Below are 24,309 nucleotides of genomic sequence, written 5' to 3' on the forward strand. Positions count from 1 at the left end.
TAATTTAGTATTTTCTTTATTGATTCATGTTTTGCTAGGTACAATAAATAATTGTTTAAAGTATCAACTTGATCGGAGAATGCGTAAGGGAGAAATAGCAATTATTTAAGGGGACTAAACCCAACAAATTTAGCCATATATCTAAATACTGAAGTATTGGTTTCCCTTGTTGTTTTAAAACAAAATAATTAATTACCAGTAATCAATTGTCTAATTTGTTAATTATTTTAAATTGATTCATCATTTGTCTAATTCGTTACTTTTTTTTTATTGATTCATGTCTTGTCTATGTCAATGAATAATTGTGCGAAGATTTAGCTTGATTCGAGAATGGGTGTGAAAGAAATATTGTGTAAACACTATTTACCAGACAGACCAGAGTGTTTTGAAAAAAGCATTTTAAAAAAGGAGAACAACCTGGATTTGAACTAGTGGTTCACGCCTCCTCGGGCCGACGTGCTAACCACTCTGCTAGTGAGGTACTTATGACTAGAGAAGATTGTATAGTAATTTATTGTTTGTTTCAATTTAGAGCGGCGACCTATAAAGGGGACTAATTCATCTTTACCACCACATTAGTCAAGTACAATTTCATTCCCTTGTTCGAGATACCAAACAAAATAATTGATTACCAATAGCTAATAAATTAATTGGTTAATTTTGTTATTGATTCTTGTGTTGTCAAGTAAAAGAAATAATTGTGCAAAATTTCAGCTTGATCTGAGATTGGGTGGAGAAATAACGTGTACAAACTTTATACCAGAGTGAGTTGAAATAAGCTTTGTACAAAAATGCAACGCTAACAATAGACTAAAGATATATCTAGTTTGTTTTTGTTTGTATAATTCCCAAAACGCTCTACGTAATTAGGCCTCTAAGATGATTTCAAGAATCGATTACAAACCAAAAGTTGACACGTGACAAGAAAAGAGGTTCTTAAAAGACAGTCCGCTTCTGACACCACACAGATTCTTGTAACTTAATGCAGTTACATCACATCGACAAGATGTTAGTTCAAAGTGTTGTACCCTTGCTTGTCTTGACCATGCTTTCGGGTAAGTCTGATTTGTATTATATGCAATCTGCGAAAAACGTTGGAAATACTTAAAAGAAAAGGGAAACAGCTTTATCTCTAGAAGATTTCAATAATTTGAGGCAAAGTGTAGAATTCTATTGGAAGCCCCTTCCCGCGTGTATAGACTCCATAAGAATGAGTACTAATGTACATTAAGGTGACGCATGATTGTAGCCGGGAGAGGGGGTGAGGTGCTACCTACTCCCCGAAACATGATGTGCAGGTTTTTTTTAACTGTTGGTTTGCTTTAAGTGTCTTGCATTGGATCAGTCAGTCATCATGACTGTAGAAGTAAGCAAAGTAACAGTTTTTTAACAGTAGTATAATACTAGTGTTTACCTTTATATATTTACATAGTCAGTTCGACCGATGGGTGTTATTCTTCTGATTTCAAGCTGGTAGAAAGAAGCTTAGTGGAAGAGCTATTGGCGGAGAGAAATTTGGGGAAAGAGTATGCCTCTCTGGTTCTCAATGACAAAAGATATCTTGAGCTAAAACACGAGTTATACAAATTGGAAGAAACTTTAAAAGTAAATGCGTGGCACGGTAAGCAAGTATTTCTATGCTCAAATGATAATTTAGTTATTGTAGTAGTACTAGTAATAGTAGTAGTAGTGGTGATAGTGGGAGTAGTGGTAGTAATAGTGGTAATGGTAGTAGTTGTGGTAGTGGTAGTGGTAATGGTAGTAGTGTATATAGTGGTTTAGGATAGTAGTGGTGGTAGTGGTAATGGTAGTAGTGATGGTAATGGTAGTAGTGTATATAGTGGTTATGGTAGTAGTGGTGGTAGTGGTAATGGTAGTAGTGGTGGTCATGGTAGTAGTGGTGGTAGTGGTTATGGTAGTAGTGTATATAGTGGTTATGGTAGTAATGGTGGTAGTGGTAATGATAGTTGTGGTGGTAATGGTAGTAGTGGTGGTAGTGGTAATGGTAGCAGTGGTGGTAGTGGTAATGATAGTTGAGGTGGTAATGGTAGCAGTGGTGGAAGAAATAGTATTTCTAGAAGTGGTAATGGTAGTGGTGGAAGTAATGGTAGTGGTAGTAATGGTAGTGGTAGTAATGGTAGTGGTAGTAATGGTAGTAATGGTAGTGGTAGTAGTAATGGTAGTGGTGGTAGTGGTGGTAGTGGTAGCAATGGTAGTGGTGGTAGTGGTAGTAATGGTAGTGGTAGTAATGGTAGTGGTAGTAGTAATGGTAGTGGTGGTAGTGGTAGTGGTAGTGGTAGCAATGGTAGTGGTGGTGGTAGTGGTGGTGGAAGTGGTAATGGTAATGATAGTAGTGGTTGTAATGTTGATGGTTGTAGTGGTGAAAGTGAAAATATTTCTATAAGTGGTAATTTTAGTTGTGGTAGGGGTGGTAGGAAGATCTTCACTGTAATCAAATCTAGTACTTATTACACATACTAGAAATGAGTACATGATACTTGGCCTTGCGCTATTTCGTCTGGGAATTTCGCGCTATTGTGTCGGCGCTAGTTTGTCCGCGATTTTTTGTCGGGTAAACAAAACCATAAAACCGAGCCCAAATAAAAAACAAACAGCTCTGTATTTATCCGAAGCTTGTCGACAAAAACAAAACAAAAACAAGCGCAAAAACAAAGAAATGTAAAGCTGAGTTTGAGAATTAAAAGCGACATGGAAATTGTTAGTGGCAAGAAATTGAACACTGTAAGTAGAAGCAACAGAGAACCCAGTAGGTAAAGACCGAGGTGGCAACAGAGAACCCTGTAGGAATGTGAAGGCCGAGGCAGCAACAGAGAACCCTGTAGGAATGTGAAGGCCGAGGCAGCAACAGAGAACCCTGTAGGAATGTGAAGGCCGAGGCAGCAACAGAGAACCCTGTAGGAATGTGAAGGCCGAGGTAGCAACAGAGAACCCTGTAGGACAGAGTCAGATTCTGATGTGAAAAACGGATATTTCTGTTTATTCTGATTGTCTTACAGCTCTGTTTACACACAAAGACGGACACCACTCCTCTTGACTTTAGATTCTTTAAAGTATCCTCAATCGATTGGGCTTGCATGGTCATATACACAGGACGAAAGAGGAACGAATCCCGATAATCAGCCATTAACGTTGACTCCAGATAGGCACACATAAAGCTGGTCGCTCATTTCAGATATTCGGAAATTATAGCACTGATCGTCGATGTTGACTATTGGGAAGGCCAAAACTAGACAACACCATGTAGAGACAGATGGTAATAATACGGCTATGGACAGCGGATACGGATCATTCTAAGCTACGAAGCAAAGCGCGACAAACGGAAAGTGGCCGCATTCTATATGTAAAATATACCAAGGAAATAACGAGATGCCAAACAATTCAAAATATTAAAAAAAAAAGCATCAACTTAATCCTTCTGTCTGTCAAGTCCGCATATCCGCCGTTAGATGTAAAACCAAAACCAGCAGTTGACCTAAAACCCAGAAAGCAAAAAGATCGGGTCAAAAGACATTTTCCACTCGCTTCTCAGCATGTTTAGATCGAACCCTAAAAGACAGCAGAGAGATGACGCGGCTCTTTTTTTCTTTCTTTAACCCTTTAGATGCGTACGGTCGTTTAGCCTCTAATCTAATCACTAGAATTGTAATTCCATTTTGTATGCACACATTGTAAAAAAAAAACAAAGCTCAGCACTTTAAGGGTTAAAGGAACCATTGAACACGGATGTAATTATAGAATTAAAATTTTTTTATCTAATTTTTTTTTACAGCAAACGATCAGAGAAATCAAGTCTTTGGTATGTATTTACTTAACTCTTTCTCTCCTAACTCACAATGCCAACGCTGATTTGACTCTCATTAAACTAAATTGGCTTTTGGATTTAAAAACTTGAATTTGTGTTGTGTAAAAAAGAGCATGCATTCTCCTATAATTAAATACCAAATATAACATTTTCTGATAACAAACAAAAAGGTTATTGAAGATTAACCCTAACAGGACACAGTGAAATACAAAAGAAGAAAACGAATAATACTATCGGAATGAGAAAAATAATTACGGAGGGAAAGAGTTAACTCAGTCTGATATATCTTACTGTCAGAGTATTCTTGTTGGAAGTGCTAGACAATGTCACTGGTGCTCTTGTTGAAGATTGTTGAGATGTGCTAATTCATCGATGGTGCTATAATGTTGTATGACTTTTCTTGAGATGTCAGATGTTACAAGAAGTCACAGTGACATGCCGGGTATTCTGTTAGATGTATATCTCTAGATCCAAATGCTATCTTAGAGATTCATTAAACGAAGATCTTTTTAATTCAAATACAGAACTTCAACTCAACATCTAAGAATCACTGCATGTATAGAATATACAAAACAGACTGTATCAAATGAATAGTCCTTTCAAAACTTAATAATAAAATATATTCAGATTAATACTAGATCTAATAAAATACAAGACTTGTTACTTCGAGTTACAATTCAAAACTAAAATACGTCTTAACTCCATGAAAATTTCTCTACAACTGCACCTTCTTGACCGCGCGTTTTCTAGCCTCTTCTTAGACGCTAATCTTTAACCTTCTTCCCTAGTGCTATTAGAATGGGTTGCTTCAGCTAGCCAGGAAAACCAGTGACTTGGCAGAATTTAAGTCATTGGTTAATATGCATGACTGAATGCATGACGCGTAGGACGTAATCATCTTCTTTTTTGAAGTAACGTCTGTATTATATAAGATAAGATCAAATTATTTCCTATAAGATGTCATGCTATTGATGGACTCGCGTCAGATTACGTGAAATTTTGACACTTGACACGTGCGGTACAGGCATAGATATGTTAAGTTATTTAAACTAGACCTCGGCTTATTTAAATTGATACGTGACACTTACAAATATATTTGTGAGGGAGGCGCGGTGGCTGAGCGGCAAAATGCTTGGCTTGGGTCCGGGGTTCGAATCCTGGTGAAGACTGGGATTTTGAATTTCAGGATTTTTAGAGGCTCTTGAGTCCACCCAACTCTAACGGATACCTGACTTAAGTAAAGGCAGTTGGTCGCTGTGCTGGCCACATAACACCCTGCTCTTTAACCGTTGGCCAAAGAAAAAGATGACCTTATTAGGCTTATTATCATCAGCCCTATAAACCGCAGGGTCTGAAAGGGGAACTTAATGGGGGTCTTTAGACATGCCGCTGAACATGCATGGCAGCATATTTTATTTTTTCTATTCCAGGAGGTAAATGTAAGAAATGGTTCAATCATATGTGCCTTGGAGGTAAGTTTGTTGTTTTTTTTTGTGCATTTGGTACATTTGGTGTCTTTTTCAATTTCTTTGATTATGCACTTGTCAAAAACTCTTTTTACTTCACTTTCTTCACCAATATATGTATGCGTATTATTTTTATAATAGTCGCAGTCTAATCTACACTGCATGGAACCTGGAACCAGCAAAGAACTTAGACAGCTGATCTCAAAAATTGCTCCAACGATTTTCCTAGAAAATTAACAGTTGATGTGTATAGCTTGGAAAAGAATTACTAGCTACTCAAACTTCACTCGTGGATTCATGTATTGATACAAACAATTTACATCTAAGGTCGCAATGGAACAAATATCAATGGCTCATAATAAAATATATATTCTATCGATTGACTTATTCTTTGAATGAAATATTGATTCAAAAGTTGTTTTTAAAAATATAAAATAGTTAAAGCGTATTTCTAATTATTCATAACCAACTACATTCCAATGATAGAGCTATAAAACACATTGTCTAGTTTTGGTCCCTTACGACATCTTTCAACACCTCACTATTGTCTCCGGCAAACAACGGACAAACAGACACATAAACACTCTTTTGTTCCCCTGGCAATCAAATCATTAAATAACTGAACAATCTGGTATAAACTTTGTCACATGTAAATTAGGAGTGAGTCTGGTGTGAATGTACACTTTGGTTTCTTATAGTTATAATGTTTTTTGTTTGGTGTAATGCACAAATTGTAAGACAAATTTCCATACGGACAATAAAGATTATTATTATTATTATTATTATCTATTGGAGCCGAACATGGTAATCCGCCTCTGCGAGTTGCTCCCTGTGGTTGCATTTGTATTTAATAGGAAATCTCTCGCTAGCGCACAGCACACGCCCTGTAAAAATTTCTTGGTCTGTCCCAAAAACTCTACGCTATATTACTTGTGATGGGCAAATTATGGCCCGCGGGCCAAATCCGACCCGCGAAAAAAATTTTATTCGTCCTACCACAAGTTTTGTAGTAATGAAAAAAACTAACAATGGGACTCACAATTAAAAAAAAAAGTATTGTTTATCAGCGTTAAATGTAAAAGCAGTCCTTGATGTCACACTAAAGCTTGTAGAATGTGTGTACAATCTGTTCATATGTTTCTGGGCCGCCTTTTTTCTTTTTAATTATAAAACTTACATAAAAATTCTGACGAATAACAGTCTCGGTTCACTTTCAAATAATTTCGACCTAATTTAACAAAGTAAAAAAAAATAAATATTATTAAACCACTCAAAGCTTTACATTTTGCTCTAGTTAAATTTGATATCTTTCAACCCCAAATTTAATTTCTATATTTTTATGGCTCGCCAAAATTTTCACCTAAAGTATTTGGCCCAGCTCCCCAAAAAGTTTGCCTATCACTGCTATATAGCCTACAAACAGAACCGGTCTTGATAATTGGAGGCCCGAGGGCCTTAGCAAGGTGGCTTTGGTGGCCCCAAATGAAATTTAAAACAGCGAAAATATTAAAATTACGCAAGTTATTAAAAACCTGCCTATCTAAATCTAAATCGACAAGTAAATGACATTTATATATCGCAATTTCCGTAGTAGAGACAGAGTTATACTAGTAAACATAGAGTCATAGTAGAGACAGAGTTAGACTAGTAAACATAGAGTCATAGTAGAGACAAAGTTAGACTAGTAAACATAGAGTCATAGTAGAGACAGAGTTAGACTAGGAAACATAGAGTCATAGTAGAGACATAGTTAGACTAGTAAACATAGAGTCATAGTAGAGACAGAGTTAGACTAGTAAACATAGAGTCATAGTAGAGACAGAGTTAGACTAGTAGACATTTAACATAGAGTCATAGTAGAGACAGAGTTAGACTAGTAGACATTTAACATAGAGTCATAGTAGAGACAGAGTTAGACTAGTAGACATTTAACATAGAGTCATAGTAGAGACAGAGTTAGACTAGTTAACATAGAGTCATAGTAGAGACAGAGTTAGACCAGTAAACATAGAGTCATAGTAGAGACAGAGTTAGACTAGTAGACATTTAACATAGAGTCATAGTAGAGACAGAGTTAGACTAGTAAACTTAGAGTCATAGTAGAGACAGAGTTAGACTAGTAGACATTTAACATAGAGTCATAGTAGAGACAGAGTTAGACTAGTAAACTTAGAGTCATAGTAGAGACAGAGTTAGACTAGTAGACATTTAACATAGAGTCATAGTAGAGACAGAGCTAGACTAGTTAACATAGAGTCATAGTAGAGACAGAGTTAGACCAGTAAACATAGAGTCATAGTAGAGACAGAGTTAGACTAGTAGACATTTAACATAGAGTCATAGTAGAGACAGAGTTAGACTAGTAGACATTGAGTCAGTGGCGTCATTAAGGTCGGCGTCACATGGTGCGGATAACCCAAGGGGTCACCCCCCCTCCTTTTTCAATCAATTTTCTCCAAATATTTCCAAATAAACAGTTTTTTTTTTTATGTTTTTTTGTTGTTGAACCAGTACAGTGAGCTGATGACCTACTTTCATTGATTGTTGTACAAATGTAAAATTAGTATCAATTCTATGATAAAATCCTACTGTTAATAACATTTATTCAATAATTATTGCATACTTTACAATGCAAGCTAATTACAATTAGAAACAGACTTGACATAATTTGAACATGTTTCCTTTGACTTTTAGAGAAAGTTTATATCAACTCCCTCAGTCTGTCTGTATGGTAAAAGGTTTGATCTGATTTTTTTCTCCCATTTCCAAATCTCGAATCAAGTTGAAACTTTGCCTAATTATTTATAGTCGCTGACAGTACATGAATTAATAAAAAATTAACCAATTAATTATTTATATAGCAGAAAGGGAGCTAAACTCTGCCATTTTCAGATAAATGGCAGTAATTAGCGGTTCTTAACCATTAGATAAGCTTTGGTTTTAAAAGTAATCTTTTTTCTTTGGCTTGTTTTATTTTTTAGAGAGAGAGAGAGAGCAGGGAATGATACTTCGTCCCACTGATGTGTCTATACATTCAAAAGGGACTCAATTATCGATTACAAATACTTTAAAGTACAAATAATAATAATTTTTTTAAATATTGAAGACCAGAGGCGCACAACTATTCTCGGCTATGTGGCTTTATCAATTTCCCTCTAAAAAATATAACAAGTCTTATCAATGTGAAAAAAAAATATTTTTTTAAAATCTCCAGCAGTCTCATTTCCTTTGCAAATTAAAAAAAATATAAACTAAAATTAAAAGAATATGGTTAGTGGGTCTTAAAATAATTCTTTGACATATATTGCAGTTAAAAAGATTATCCAATTATTTGTACTGGCATGCATAGCCATGTGTTATGTCCTCTAGACTATCATTTATATGGTTCAGGGTTCAAACCCTGCCAGCCGTGACCCTCGCCATCTACAAGAACATCCGAACTAAATGCAATGGCACCAATGCTTTCCAACTGTGGGCCGAGTATGGATATGGAGCCGTAATGTTTGCGTCACTGGTTCAGCAATCGTATTTTGTTAGATTACATTCATGACACAGCTCTAGTCGTTACCTTTGCCCTGGGGAAAAAAAATTCTAATGTCGCTAACAGAAGTTTCAGAGATTACGGATGGGGTAGAGGGGGTTGTAATTTGAGAAATAGTAACTAATGCTTTGTAAAATGTCAAATAATTTAAAAATGGGTTTGAAAATTGACATAAGTCCTTGTGGTAGAAATAGAATAGTAAGATTGTGAAATGTTAAGAAAAATTACATTATTTATATACATAAACAAGTTATATGTCCGTGAATCGGCATTCTGAATCGTTATTCTGTCTTTATATTTGTCAACACGGTTATGTTCGTTACTTAGTTACATTTGGCAGTCAGCATTGAAATACACATAAGGAAAAGAGAACAACGCTGGCAGAAGAAAAGCGCCAGAGAAAGAAAAGCAAGGCCAAGGACACTAGCTCCAGCTGGAATAACCTGCCCAGTGTGCGGCCGAACATTCCGGGCTCACACAGGTCTCACATAGCCACATGAGGAGGCACTAAACTCCAGTGCAAAGCCCTCAGCCCCCTGGATGACAAAAGTGGTCATCATCGAACCACGATGGACGAACTATATATATATATATATATATATATATATATATATACACACATAAGTTACACGTGTATCAAGATGAAAGGAACCTTCACATGTCTTGTCGGTAACGTTAGTTACAAGGTTATATGTATATATAAATATATATATATATATATATATATATATATATATATATATATATATATATATATATATATATATATATATATATATACAGAGAGAGAGAGAGAGAGAGAGAGAGAGAGAGAATTTTTATCTGCATTTCTGTTCACAGGAAACGGAAAGAGGTCATTGGAAGACCTGAACGGATCCACATCAAACCAATCAGCTATAGGAGGTGAATATTTAGTTTAAAGGTCATGAGGTCAAATCCGGTTAGTTTGACTAGCTGTGTATTACGACTGAATACTAAAATACAAAAATAGAGTTTCGTTGAATGAAACCCAAAAAATAAAAAGAAATAATTATTAAAATTGTGTGTTTGTGAATAATTAATTTTAAAAAGCCAAGAGTCAACACTTAGACCATAGACATAAATAAATATAGACTGGCCGATAAAAGAGTTTTATGAAACGAAAATTTGTGACTTGCAATTTTGTGTACTTTGTTATAAAGCATTTATGAGCAGTATAAAAGTTAAGTATTCATATCTATTTCAGCCGTAACCTATATAAGTATTACAATAGTTTTGTTTAATCTCTAAGAATAAAGATCATGCAACTTTTCATAACTCGGAAATCCGAATACCATAGACATAAATAAATATAGACTGGCCAATTAAAGAGTTTTATGAAACGAAAATTTGTGACTTGCAATTTTGTGTACTTTGTTATAAAGCATTTATGAGCAGTACAAAAGTGCTTTTTTTAACTTTGATACACGCCTTATATATTGTAAATAAGGAGGCAGTGTAGCTTTGTTTAATCTCTAAGAATGAAGATCATGCAACTTTTCATAATTCCGAAATCCGACAACAATAGATATACATGTTTTCAAGTTACATGAAGTTACTTCCTTTGGCCAGTCTATATTTATGTATGTCTATGACTTAGACTTAAAGCGGCTCTGAGGATATTTGTGAATTCCTCCAGACGCCAAAGCGTTGGTACAGTCAAGGGACATAAACAAGAAGAAAATAGAAAAAAAAACCTTGAATAAAAAAAACAAAGCATAAATTAAGCGTAGTTATATCAGTTTGGATCAGTCATGTAACTAAATTTTTTTATAGATCTAAACTAACAATAACAAATCTCTGCTATTACAAATATTTGTACCCACAGTTTTCTTCTAGATTTAAAAGGCTTATCATTGGAATATTATACATTGTAGTAGAACTATTCTAATCTATACATTCTATTGGCCTAGAATTATTCATTGGATAATCGGGAGAACAGGAAGAAGGATGGGGTGGGGTAAGCAATACTCCTTTTTTCTTATCAGAGACTCATTAGATATTTAGAGAAAAACAATCACTCTACAGACTTAAACTATAAGTATGGATGTTTGGTCGTTTTAAAATGCATTTCAAATGTTTTTTCTTGCTACTACTGTTGTTGCCATTAGACATTAAGTTTCTCTTTTATTTCAGGGGTTGAAAAACAAAGAAATCCAGCAAGTTCTAGTGGTCAAGCGAAGGTCATGTCAAAAGCGTCATTCGCAGTTATTGTTCTTTGTCTTGTTGTCCAACTATTCAAGCGCAGATAACTTTAGTATTAATAAAGTTACCCTATTCCATTGAAAATAGATTTTTGTTTTATGAAAATAATTTTAGATTTTTTTGTTTTTAGCGGTCCCGAAAAGGGAATAGCCGTAAGCCGATATTAGTTTTGTGAGGTCGGTCTGACTGGGCCTAATATTTACCACATTGACTCAGTTGTCTGAGACGGCTGTGGTTAGAAGATGGCTATATGGTTTGTTTTGGAGGTTGTATCTCCTAGGGCAGTTTTTTCCCAAACTTTTTCCTTAAAGAAACACTTCGTACAGTCTGCGGAGTATTTAAAGAAACTGTTTGCTTATTTTTTATTTAATTTTTTTTGGAGAGAGATTAATTAACAGGGTGGCATTCTAATGAATTATGCCAGTAGTTCGTGGAACACCTATTCAGGCTTCACGGAACACTAGGGTTCCGCGGAACAAAGTTTGGGAAACACTGTCCTAGACTCTCGAACAAAACTATGACGAACATTTTGGGCCTTCACCGCAAATAGATTTTTTTTTACATTAAGTAAAAATCAATAAATAAAATGAATACTTTGCGTACATCTAGACTAGATCACCACTAATCATAAATACGTATCGTAAATCCTAAATATCGCCACTTATCATAAATACGTATAGCCACTAACCAAAAATACGTATCATAAATCTAAATATCGCTACTAATCATAAATACGTATAGCCACTAACCAAAAATACGTATCATAAATCTAAATATCGCTACTAATCAAAATACGTATAGCCACTAACCAAAAAACGTATCATAAATCTAAATATCGCTACTAATCATAAATACGTATAGCCACTAACCAAAAAAAAAATATCGTAAATCCGAAATATCGCCACTTATCATAGATACGTATCATTAATCCTAAATATTGCCACTAATAATAAATACGTATCGTAAATCCTGAATATCGCCACTAATCATAAATGCCTATTTAATCCTAAATATCGTCACTAATCATAAATACGTATCGTTAATCCTAAATATCACCACTAATCATTAATTCGTATCGTAAATCCTAAATATCGCTATATTAGTTGTTTTGGTAATTTTGGTATCCAGCCTGGCATGGGATGGGGGAACTCACTGCAATGGCTCAAGGGACCTTGACCATGACAAAATATTTGTGTTTAATTCATCATCTGGTTAATGGGGGGACTTCAGACAGAAGGGTCTCTCAACAGCAAATCCTGCATCCTGGCCACGGGATAAAATCCTTTTCGGGTCAAGGGTTCATAAAAGGGATTAATCTCGAACCTTGTGGACACGTCGAAGAGGGCCCCCCCCCCCTTTTGAGTCTCAAGACCTGTGACGTCACTCAAGTTGCGTACTCCTAAATCTGGCCTGACAGACCTCTACCTACTAGCTTACTTTCAATCATTTCTGGTGGCTTTTATTAGTCTTAACAAACGTTTAGTCGATGTGTCATGTATCTAAATACAAAACTATGGAATCAAGAAATTATTTGGGGGGGTGGGAGCAAAAAAATGAGAAAAGAGTCCTTGTAATCACAACAAATTTCCGTATGGATCAATAAAGCAGTCCTAGTCTTAGTCTTCATTGGGAAACCCTGCTATTATATATAAGTTATAATGTTTTAATGTCATAATTTACACCTAGAATTTTGGGCGTGGCCTATGAAAGTGCGGCGCCCACTGCGACCGCCTAGGTTTGCAGTGACCTTAGGCCGGCACTGTGTATAGATCTTATCTTATAAAATACAGACGTTACTTCAAATAAGAAGATGAAGGTAGGATGAAGTGGTAGAAGATTCATAGAGAAAAAAAAACATAACCCAGACTGTATCATGATGTACATATGTAATTACTCTCACGCTTAGGATACAGTGAACTAGAAAAAAAGAAGAAGACATTTCTATTCATCCATTTAATCAGTTCTCTACAATTGGTAGAAGCGGATGTAGTCAATAAGGAGACGACTTATCGATAAAATACAAGTATTGTTAAGTCTGATTCACAATGTACTGATATAAACTTAGGTTCTAATACAGTACCAGGACAAAGGAAGGGCTACACACTTGCTGGGTGGCATGTGCTGAATCTTGTTGTGATTTAAATAATAAGCCAGTTACTGGAGCAACATTATAGCTGCATTCAGTTACAAAGAGCCATCCAAACGTGCGTGCTTGTGTTTGTGTGTGTGTGTGCATGTGTGTGCGTGGTGTGTGTGTGTGTGTGTGTGTGTGGTGTGTGCGTGGTGTGTGTGTGTGGTGTGTGTGGTGTGTGTGTGCGTGTGTACGTGGTGTGTGTGTACGTGGTGTGTGTGTGGTGTGTGCGTGGTGTGTGTGGTGTGTGTGTACGCGTTTGCGTGCGTGTGTTTGTGTGCTTGATGTGTGTGTGTGATGTGTGCGTGGTGTGTGTGTGCGTGGTGTGTGTGTGTGCATGTGTGTGCGTGGTGTTTGCGTGTGCATGTGTGTGTGTATGTGCGTGGTGTGTGTGTGCGCGTGGTGTGTGTGTGTGCATATGTGTGTGTGGTGTGTGCGTAATGTGTGTGTGCATGTGTGTGTGTGGGTACGTGGTGTGTGTGTGTGCATTTGAGTGTGGTGTGTGCGTGGTGCGTGTGTGTGCATGTGTGTGTGTGCGTGGTGTGTGTGTGCGTGGTGTGTGTGCATGTGCGTTGTGTGTGCGTGGTGTGTGTGTGTGCGCGTGGTGTGTGCGTGGTGTGTGTGTGCATGTGTGTGTGCATGTGTGTGTGTGTGCGTGGTGTGTGTGTGCGTGGTGTGTGCGTGGTGTGTGTGTGCATGTGTGTGTGTGTGTGCGTGGTGTGTGTGCGTGGTGTGTGTGTGTGCATGTGTGTGTGCATGTGTGTGTGCATGTGTGTGTGCATGTGCGTGGTGTGTGCGTGGTGTGTGTGTGCGCGCGTGGTGTGTGCGTGCGTGTGTGCGTGGTGTGTGTGTGTGTGTGTGTGTGGTATGTGTGGTATATGTGTGTGTGTGGTGTGTGCGTGGTGTGTGTGTGGTGTGTGTGTGTGCGTGTGTACGTGGTGTGTGTGTACGTGGTGTGTGTACGTGGTGTGTGTGTGTGGTGTGTGCGTGGTGTGTGGTGTGTGTGTACGCGTTTGCGTGCGCGTGTTTGTGTGCGTGATGTGTGTGTGTGATGTGTGCGTGGTGTGTGTGTGCGTGGTGTGTGTGTGCATGTGTGTGTGTGTGTGCGTGGTGTGTGCGTGGTGTGTGTGCATGTGCGCGTGGTGTGTGTGTGTGCATGTGTGTGTGTGGTGTGTGCGTGGTGTGTGTGTGTGTGTGTGTGTGTGTGCGTGGTGTGTGTGTGCGTGGTGTGTGTGTGTGCATGTGTGTGTGCATGTGCGTGGTGTGTGCGTGGTGTGTGTGTGTGTGCATGTGTGTGTGTGTGCGTGGTGTGTGTGTGTGTGTGGTGTGTGTGTGTGTGTGCGTGGTGTGTGTGTGTGTGCGTGGTGTGTGTGTGTGGTGTGTGTGTGCATGTGCGTGGTGGGTGTGTGTGCGTGGTGTGTGTGGTGTGTGTGTGGTGTGTGTGCGTGGTGTGTGTGTGTGTGCATGTGTGTGTGTGTGCGCGTGGTGTGTGTGTGCGTGGTGTGTGTGTGCATGTGTGTGTGCATGTGCATGGTGTGTGCGTGGTGTGTGTGTGCATGTGTGTGTGCGTGGTGTGTGTGTGGTGTGTGTGTGTGCATGTGCGTGGTGTGTGTGTGCGTGGTGTGTGTGGTGTGTGTGTGTGTGTGCGTGGTGTGTGTGCGTGGTGTGTGTGTGCATGTGTGTGTGTTTGTGTGCGTGGTGTGTGCGTGGTGTGTGTTTGTGTGCATGTGCGTTGTGTGTGTGTGCGTGGTGTGTGTGTGTGTGTTCATGGTGTGTGTGTGCGTGGTGTGTGTGTACGTGGTGTGTGTGTCTGTGTGCGTGGTGTGTGTGTGTGCATGGTGTGTGTGTGTGCGTGGTATGTGTGCGTGGTGTGTGTGCATGTGTGTGTGTGCGTGGTGTGTGTGTGTGCGTGGTGTGTGTGTGTGTGCATGTGTGTGTGTGCGCGTGGTGTGTGTGTGCATGTGTGTGTGTGTTTCTTGGTTATACATGTTTCGGGTGTTCTTTCAGATCTGAAGATAATTGCATCAGGGTCGGCCTTCGGCATAGGCAAGGTTAGCGGAGCGGGCAGAGCTCAAGTCCAGGACTAACGAGACCAACAGATGACAGACCATACGACGATACAGCCATCCTGATGTAAACACAATTCTAAACTGTTTTACATACAAGTCATTGGCGTAGCTAGAGAGGGGGGGGGGGCTTGACCTCCTTGGGGGACCCTGCATTTTGGCATTCGACATCATGAACTGAGATAATGACGAAATATTTAATATAAGAAACTAATCTGGCACACTCATTTGGGGAACCCGTCAAGTGGAGGCCCGAGGGGATGATTTCCTCTGATACAAGTGTTTTTCCTTTTGCTAATAAAATTAACTTTTCGATAAATAGTTTTTAACAACGTACAAAAAACTGAATACACAAAACTTTGAATCAGGTCAACCTGAGATTGAAAGACTCGAATATGTTGTCAGTGCTGAGTGCTGACAGTGCCAGATATTCTTCACTGTGAAGCAGTGAATACATGTCCTATGATGCCAATAAAGTGGTCAGTGGCATTCTTTTTCTGTAATAAGCGAATTCTCGGGATTATAAAAGTATACGTGAGAGATGCAAGAATTCGATGGACAAAGAATGTATCGTTTTGGGTTCATTGTGTAGTTTAAAAAAAAAAGGTTTAAAGATCCTTTTTTAAAAAAATAAGCTATCTAAGGGGAAGAACTCCGTCCTTAAATCTACCTATCATGTACAAAGTTATTTCCCTTATATGATATGAAGCAAAATAATTCAATACTTATAATTAATTAAGTAATTGAGTATTTTTTGTTCACTGATTCATGTTTTGTTACGTACAATTAATATTTGTCTAAAATATAACTTGATCTAAGTATGCCTGAGGGAGAAATAGCATTAACAATTTCATGGGGACTAAACACAACAAATTTAGCCATATTTGTGAAAACTGAAGTATTAGTTTCCCTTCTTGCTATTGAACAAAATAATGAATTACCAGTAATTAATTAAACATACACACAAAAAACTGAATCACTTCCACATGACATGTCTAAGAAAAATACTGAACGTCAAATGGCAAAAAAAAAAAAACAACAACTAAATACTGAAGTCCTACGAAGAGCGTGTCTGCAAATTATCCACACAATCCTGATGCAGTCCAAGCTGCGATGGGCAGGACACGTCTGCAGAATGGAAGACCGCCGCATCCCTAAACGACTCTTGTATGGCCAAGTGAGCGAAGCGCTCGCAAGGCGGACAAAGAAAACGCTTCAGAGGCAACCTCAAAGCTTCTCTGAAGGCGTTCAGCATAGACTCAGCCACCTGGGAGACAGAAGTACATGACAGAGCATCATGGCGTCGCGCTGTGAAAACTGGCGCCTCGACGTGCTAACCACTCTGCTTGTGAGGTACTTATTATTAGAGAAGATTATATAGTTATTTATTGTTTGTTTCAGTTTACAGCAAAGACCTATAAAGGGGACTAATTCATCTTCTACCACCACATTAGTCAAGTTCAATTTATTTACATTGTACCAACCCAAAAAATTTCATTACCAATAGTTTATAAATTAATTGGCTAATTTTGTTATTGATTCTTGTGGTGTGAAGTAAAAGAAATGATTGTGCAAAATTTCAGCTTGATCCGAGATTGGGTGTTGGAGAAATAACGTGTACAAACTTTTTACCTGAGTGGGTTGAAATAAGCTTTGTACAAAAATATAACGCTTCTATTTACGAATTAGTTTCAAACTACTTGACTGACAATGGACTAAAGATATATCTAGTTTGTTTTGGTTGTATAATTCCCAAAACGCTCAAAGTAATTACGCCTCTAAGATGATTGCCAGAATCGATTACAAACCAAAAGCTGAGGCTTAAAAGACAGCCCGCTTCTGACACCACACAGATTCTTGCAACGTAATGCAGCTACATCACATCTACAATATGTTAGTTCAAAGTGTTGTACCCTCGCTTGTCTTGACCGTTCTTTCGGGTAAGTCTGATTTATATTATATGCAATCTGCGCAAAACGTTGGCAATACTTAAAAGAAAAGGGAAACAGCTTTATCTCTAGAAGATTTAAATAATTTGAGGCAAAGTGTAGAATTCTACTGGAAGCCCCTTCCCGCGTGTATAGACTTCATAAAAATGAGTAATACTGTACAGTAAGGTGACGCATGAGTGTAGCCGGGAGAGAGGGGTGGGTTGAGGTGCTACCTTACTACCCGAAACAAGATGTAGCAATTTTATGACTGTTGTTTTGCTTTATTTTTTTTTTTATTGGATCAGAGACTTTAGTGTTTAACTTGTACTAGCCCCAGCGTTGGCAGTGTTCCGTTCATGTGAATGTTTCTATTGTGTTGTCTTTATGTGAGAAAAGAGTCCTTGTAATCATAACAGGTTTCCATAAGGATCAATAAAGCAGTTATTTGTCTTATTCTTAGTCTTAGTCTTATGACTGGGAGGACCAGGTGGAAAAAAAAAAAAAAAAACTAGCAGAATTTAAAAAATCCTTTAAAAAAAAAAAATCAAAGCGTGTCTAAACGGAACAACTCCGTCCTTAAAACTGCATCTACCAATGTATAAGTTATTTCCCTTATTCGATATCAAACAAAATAATTAATTAACTAATTGTGTATTTTTGTTATAGTGATTCGTGTTTTGTTAGGAACAATAAATAGTTGCTTAAAGTATCAACTTGATCGGAGAAATGCGTGAGAAAGAAATAGCATTGACCATTATTTAAGGGGACTTAAGGCAATTAATTTAGCCATATCTGTGAATACTGAAGTATAAGTGGAACGGCCAGCAACCCCCTATAATGGAATATGCATAAACACTTCTTCGGCCTTTCAGTGGTAGCTTTCCAACTACCAAAACCATTACGCACCTCCTCTTTATACGCACAATATTTTCTAATAAAACGGCCGTCCCGCGGAAGTTTGAATAGAAAACAAGCAATAGAAAAAAATAATACTTTAAAAAAAAAAAGTTTTTCCAAGGGAAGGAATCGGTAAATACTCCCATTTATCTGATTCATGTCTTGTCTGGTTAAATGAATAATTTTGCAAAATTTGATCCCAGTTTCGTACACAGATTCTCACACATTCAATCTGCCAATATATTCCATGAAACAAATTTCTTTTTTATTTTCAATTGTTGATTTCAAAACAGAGGCTTACTTATAGTAAAACAGTTATAAATGCTACACACTATGTTTAACCGCTTTCTTTAGATTCCAATCTGTATAAAATTTTCTCCACACCCACACACACACAATCTCTCTCTCACACACACATTTTCAAATGGATGTTTCGTGTTCTGTGCGTGAATCACTCACGTTCAACTGTGCGAATTCGTAGATGACATCTAGATGTGATGATATCAGTGTGGATGTAAGCGGACGAATTGGCAAATAAATAATTTATTTCTCCTCTGCTATTAGCTACTAGCGATCGTTAAAATGAAATGGCTTAGTTGTTCTTGGCGCAAGTCAGGTAATAACAAGCGCGAGCACGTTGCCCTGCCTCATCGTGGCGCTCGCGTGGAAACGGCCATTAGAGGAAGTGGCTAGGCTAAATGGGTAGCAACACAAGACTCCCGTGGGGATGCCCACGGGTAGACGAGAGTCCACCCATTGCACGGGCGGGGCGGGGTTGTAATAAAGTCCCCACAAACCTGTCACCAATCCATGCGCTGTTCCTCAAAGGGATCGTTACATAAATGGCGGGTCCTACACAGTTAGCTTGGTACATTGAAGGAAAATGGCAGAAGATCCCGGTGCATTCTCGGCCTTCGGCCGTGTATCTAGCCCACGTGTTGGGGGTCAAATGCATCGGTCAATAGCAATGCTCTCTCCCAAACAGAACTGTGTGTTCACACAGGTTTTTTTTTTTTTTACTGTTTGGCGTCCAAGCAGGGTTTTTTTTCAAACTTAGGACTCGAAGAGCCTTCGGCTCAGCCCTTAGACATCAACAAGGTAATGACAAGTTACAGTTTAGTCATAGAACTTACCATTGTGTAGTCATGACTTTGAATACATAGTCTATAGAAGTAAGCAAAGTAACAGTTTTTTAACAGTAGTATAATACTAGTGTTTACCTTTATATATTTACATAGTCAGTTCGACCGATGGGTGTTATTCTTCTGATTTCAAGCTGGTAGAAAGGAACTTAGTGGAAGAGCTATTGGCGGAGAGAAATTTGGAGAAAGAGTATGCCTCTGTGATTCTCAATGACAAAAGATATCTTGAGCTAAAATATGAGTTATACAAATTGGAACATTTTTTAAAGGCTGATGCGTGGCACGGTAAGCAAGTATTTCTATGTTCAAATGATAAGTTAGTTTTTGTAGTAGTACTAGTAGTAATAGTAGTGGTAGTGGCAGTAGTGATGGTAGTGGTAGTAATATTAGTGGTGGTGGTGGTAGTGATAGTAATGGTAGTGGTGGTTGTGGTGGTAGTGGTAGTAATGGTAGTGGTGGTAGTGGTAGTAATGGTAATGATGGTAGTAGTGGTAGTGGTAGTAATGGTAGTGGTAGTGATGGTAGTGGTGGTAGTAATGGTAGTGGTAGTAATGGTAGTGGTGGTGGTAATGGTAGTAATGGTAGTGGTGGTAATGGCAGTGTTGTTAATGGTAGTGGTGGTAGTGGCGGTAGTAATGGTAGTGGTAGTAATGGTAGTGGTAGTAATGGTAGTGGTAGTAGTAATGGTAGTGGTAGTAATGGTAGTGGTGGTAGTGGTGGTAGTGGTAGAAGTTTTAGTGGTAGTAATGGTAGTGGTAGTGATGGTAGTGGTGGTAGTAGTGGTAGCGGTAGTAATGGTAGTGGTGGTGGTAATGGTAGTAATGGTAGTGGTGGTAATGGTAGTGTTGTTAATGGTAGTGGTGGTAGTGGCGGTAGTAATGGTAGTGGTAGTAATGGTAGTGGTAGTAATGGTAGTGTTAGTAGTAATGGTAGTGGTAGTAATGGTAGTGTTGGTAGTGGTAGTAATGGTAGTGGTAGTAGTGGTAGTGGTGGTAGTGGTAGAAGTTTTAGTGGTAGTAATGGTAGTGGCAATGGTAGAAATGGTTGTGGTAGTAGTGGTGGTAGGGGTAGCAATGGTAGTGGTGGTAGTGGTAGTGGTGGTGGTAGTAATGGTAGTGGTAGTGGTGGTAGTGGTAGAAGTGGTGGTGGTAGTAATGGTAGTGGTGGTAGTGATGGTGGTAGTGGTGGTAGTGGTAGTGGTAGTGGTGGTGGTAGTGGTAATGGTAATGATAGTAGTTGTGGTAGTGGTAATGGTAATGATAGTATTCGTTGTAATGTTGATGGTAGTAGTGGTGAAAGTGAAAATATTTCTAGAAGTGGTAATGTTAGTAGTGGTAATGGTGGTAGAAAGATCTTCACTGTAATCAAATCTAGTACTTATTACACATATTAGAAATGAGTACTCGATACTTTGCCTTGCGCTATTTCGTCTGGGAATTTCGCGCTATTGTGTCGGCGCTAGTTTTTCCGCGATTTTTTGTCGGGTAAACAAAACCATAAAACAGAGCTCAAATGAAAAAAAAAACAGATCTGGATTTAACCGAAGCTTGCCAATAAAAACAAAACAAAAACAAGCGCAAAAACTTAGAAATGTAAAGCTGAGTTTGAGAATTAAAAGCGACATGGAAATTGTTAGTGGCAAGAAATTGAACACTGTAAGTATAGGCAACCCTGTAGTAATGTGAAGACTGAGGCAGCAACAGAGAACCCTGTGGTAATGTGAAGACTGAGGCAGCAACAGAGAACCCTGTAGGAATGTGAAGACCGAGGTGGCAACAGAGAACCTTGTAGGAATGTGAAGACTTAGGAGGCAACAGAGAACCCTGTAGGAATGTGAAGACTGAGGCAGCAACAGAGAACCCTGTAGGAATGGGAAGACTTAGGAGGCAACAGAGAACCCTGTGGGAATGTGAAGACCGAGGTGGCAACATAGAACCCTGTAGGCCAAAGCTAAAGGAGCTGGTGTAAAAGACGGATATTTATGTTTATTGTAATCATCTTACAGCTCTGTTTACAAAAAGGGACACCACCCCTCTTTACTTGATCCCTCCTTGAGTTTAGATTCTTTACATTATCCTCAATCGATTGGGCTTGCACGGTCATATTGCCCTACACAAGATGAAAGAGGAACGAATCCCGAATATCAGCAATTACCGTCAACTCAGGTAAACTCAGGTGTACCTCAAGGAACAGTCTTGGGTCCACTACTATTTTTAATTTACATAAATGATTTACCAAATTGCATTACTTCAGGAACAAAAGTCAGATCATTTGCAGACGATTGCATAATATATAGAACAATAAAAACAACACAAGACGCAGATATTTTACAAAGAGAATTAGATGAATTACAGAAATGGGAATCGAATTGGAGCATGTCTTTCCACCCAGAAAAATGTCAGTTGTTAAGAGTAACAAAAAAACTAAAACAAATTAATTCCACTTATCTTATTCATGGCAAACCAGTAACACAGACTAAAAACGCAAAATACCTAGGTGTTATAATAAATGAAAAACTGTCATGGAATCCACATATTGATGAAGCTACAAAAAAATCAAACAAAGCATTAGGATTTATTAAAAGAAATTTCTATAAATCAAATAAGAAAATAAAACTAAAATGTTATTTAACCTTGGTTAGGCCAATAATAGAATATGCATCCACTGTTTGGGACCCCTCAACTCAAGAAAACATTAAGAAACTAGAACAGACACAAAATAGAGCAGTGCGATTCATAACAAACGAATATTCACATTTGACTAGAGTAACACCTTTAGTAAAATCACTAAATTTAGAAAGCCTTCAGGACAGAAGGCTCAAAAGTAAAGTAGCAATAATACATAAAACACTGAACCATAATCTTCAAATACAAAAACAAAATTTAATAAAATACTCTGAAAGACACAAAGATAAAGGCACATTCCTCGCCCCATATGCTAGGACAAATTTGTACAAATACTCCTTCTTCCCTTGTGCTATTAGAGCATGGAATGGGTTGCCTGAGCTAGCCAGGAAAACCAGTGACTTGGCAGAATTTAAGTCATTGGTTAATATGCATGACTAAATGCATGACGCGTAGGACGTAATCATCTTCTTTTTTGAAGTAACGTCTGTATTATATGAGATAACTCCAGATAGGCACACATAAAACCTGTCGCCCATTTCTGATATTCGGAAGTTATAGCACTGATCATCGATGTTGACTATTGGGAAGGCCAAAACTAGATTGAACCATGTGGAGACAGATGGTAATAATACGCCTATTGACAGAGGATACGGATCAGTCTCAGCTCCGCAGCAAAGCGCGCCAAACGGAAAATGGCCGCATTCTTTATGTAAATATACCAATGAAATAACGAGATGCAAAACAATTCAAATATTAAAAAAAAGAAAAAAAAAAAGCATCAACTTAATCCTTCTGTCTGTCAAGTCCGCGCATGCGCCGTTAGATGTAAAACCAAAACCAGCAGTTGACCTAAAACCCTTAAAGCAAAAAGATAGGGTCAAAAGAAATTTTCCACTCGCTTCTCTACATGTTCATTCCTGACATGGGCGCCGCTAGGGGGGTGCAAGGTGATGCACTTGCACCCCCCCCCTGGATTCTGAGTAGCCTAATTCTAGACACTTGTTTGCACCATCAAATCAATTATCCTATAGTAGCAAGTGAAGAAGTAGTGCTTCCACCGAAGTACATGTGTAAGGATACATTATTGTTGTAACAGACTAGCCTAAGCACCACTCCCAATTCTGAGTACTCAAATTTTTTGTCAATTTCATACACCTTCAAATCTATTAACTTCTACTAAGTAGACATTTAACAAGTAGTGATTCCACTGACGTACAGATGTAAGGATACGCTTTTATTGTAATAAAATAGAATAAACAGGAGTTGATGGCCGACCATGGACGCTTTATTATAGGTTTGCACTTAGTTGCACTTGCATTTGATGGCGATTGGATTGGAGAAGACTTCAGTTGCTTTGTTCCTGTTGTTCAGAGAGATACACTGTCTGTGTCTAATCTCATTGTCAAAGAATACATTATGTACAGTCTAGACATTGACAAACAACTTGGCAAAGGCTGCGATGGCTACGATGGCTGCCCGTGAAAGCTAGCATTCAGAACTGTGTTCAGGCAAGGATTCGTGGGGAAATATCCAAAAGCAGACTTTGTCTGTTTCACGTCCCACAGACTTAACTCTTTCTCTCCGTAATCATCTACCACATTCTAAGGCTGGTATCTTCAGTTAGGAGAGAAAACGTTAACATTCTTATCAATTAACCAATCAATCAATGACATTTCAGGCATACGTGATGCTGTTGTCAGTGTCGTCAAGAAGGCTATTTCTTCTGGAAAAGTCCCAAACGAGAGCTTTTGGAACTAAATTTACCACTTTTGCGTGAGACACGATCAAGTGATAAATAAGAATCCGTTCACGCTTTAAAAGCCACAACTTTGAGAAGAACTTTCACTATTTGGCGGATCTTAACGTCTGCGTAAAACCAGTCAAGCTGCACAGGTGTAATCAGTGTCTGATCCTCGCGTGTTTCTCATTTGTATTTTCACTGTCGTCAATTATTCATCTGTTCTTTAGCAGTCTGTCCAACTTAACATAAAAGCTGCTGAACTGCAATCTCGGCGACATAATCAAAACTTGACCATGCCGAGGGACACTTCAGGGATGACATGCCAATTAAGGCAAAACTGCTGGCAGTTGGTGCTGCCTAGAATTTACAGTCAACAGACACACCGAGCAAAAAAAAAAACCCATATGTTTGGATTTTGGGAGTTATAAATTATTACAAAAACACGGATTTACATTTCGTATCTTGATTCGTTAGTTTCTATAGTAACGTCTCGCTTTTCGAGCAATAGTGATTGTCTGCATCCTAAGACGGTGCAAGAACTGGAACGTGAAGAAAAATGTCAGCACTGTGCATGATAAGCGTTCATCGCGACGAGAAGCATTAGTCAAGTTATGGACAGTTTTGGCAGCTTCAGTTGCAGTTTTTTGTTTAATTGACTGTAGGGAGGAACGGGCAGCCCGGATAAACTTAACAAAAAGTAGATTAAATAGTTTGTTCACAA

General features: G+C 38.3%; 3 protein-coding genes across 5 annotated transcripts in view; 1 reads left to right on the plus strand and 2 right to left on the minus strand.

The window, feature by feature from the left end:
- LOC106067795 (uncharacterized) overlaps window positions 1-24,309 on the minus strand; it is a 262,134-nt gene that overhangs the window by 22,151 nt on the left and 215,674 nt on the right. The gene's annotated exons all lie outside the window — the stretch shown is intronic.
- LOC129927108 (uncharacterized) lies at window positions 895-11,130 on the plus strand. Of its 2 annotated transcripts, XM_056034306.1 has the most exons (6): window positions 895-1,055; window positions 1,433-1,621; window positions 3,791-3,817; window positions 5,254-5,295; window positions 9,671-9,733; window positions 10,985-11,130. In XM_056034306.1, the coding sequence occupies exons 1-6, from the start codon at window positions 983-985 to the stop codon at window positions 11,098-11,100; spliced, it is 510 nt and encodes a 169-aa protein (XP_055890281.1). In that variant the 5' UTR covers window positions 895-982; the 3' UTR covers window positions 11,101-11,130. The 2 variants fall into 2 exon arrangements, with proteins under 2 accessions (XP_055890281.1, XP_055890282.1); XM_056034307.1 differs by lacking the exons at window positions 9,671-9,733; window positions 10,985-11,130 and adding an exon at window positions 5,431-5,664.
- LOC129927312 (integumentary mucin C.1-like) lies at window positions 19,336-21,323 on the minus strand. The gene is made up of 3 exons (XM_056035776.1): window positions 21,224-21,323; window positions 20,891-21,081; window positions 19,336-20,664 (listed from the first exon to the last, which is right to left on the minus strand). The coding sequence occupies exons 1-3, from the start codon at window positions 21,321-21,323 to the stop codon at window positions 19,336-19,338; spliced, it is 1,620 nt and encodes a 539-aa protein (XP_055891751.1).

This window comes from Biomphalaria glabrata, chromosome 7, assembly GCF_947242115.1.
Source record: "Biomphalaria glabrata chromosome 7, xgBioGlab47.1, whole genome shotgun sequence".
NCBI classification, from domain to species: Eukaryota; Metazoa; Mollusca; class Gastropoda; family Planorbidae; genus Biomphalaria; species Biomphalaria glabrata.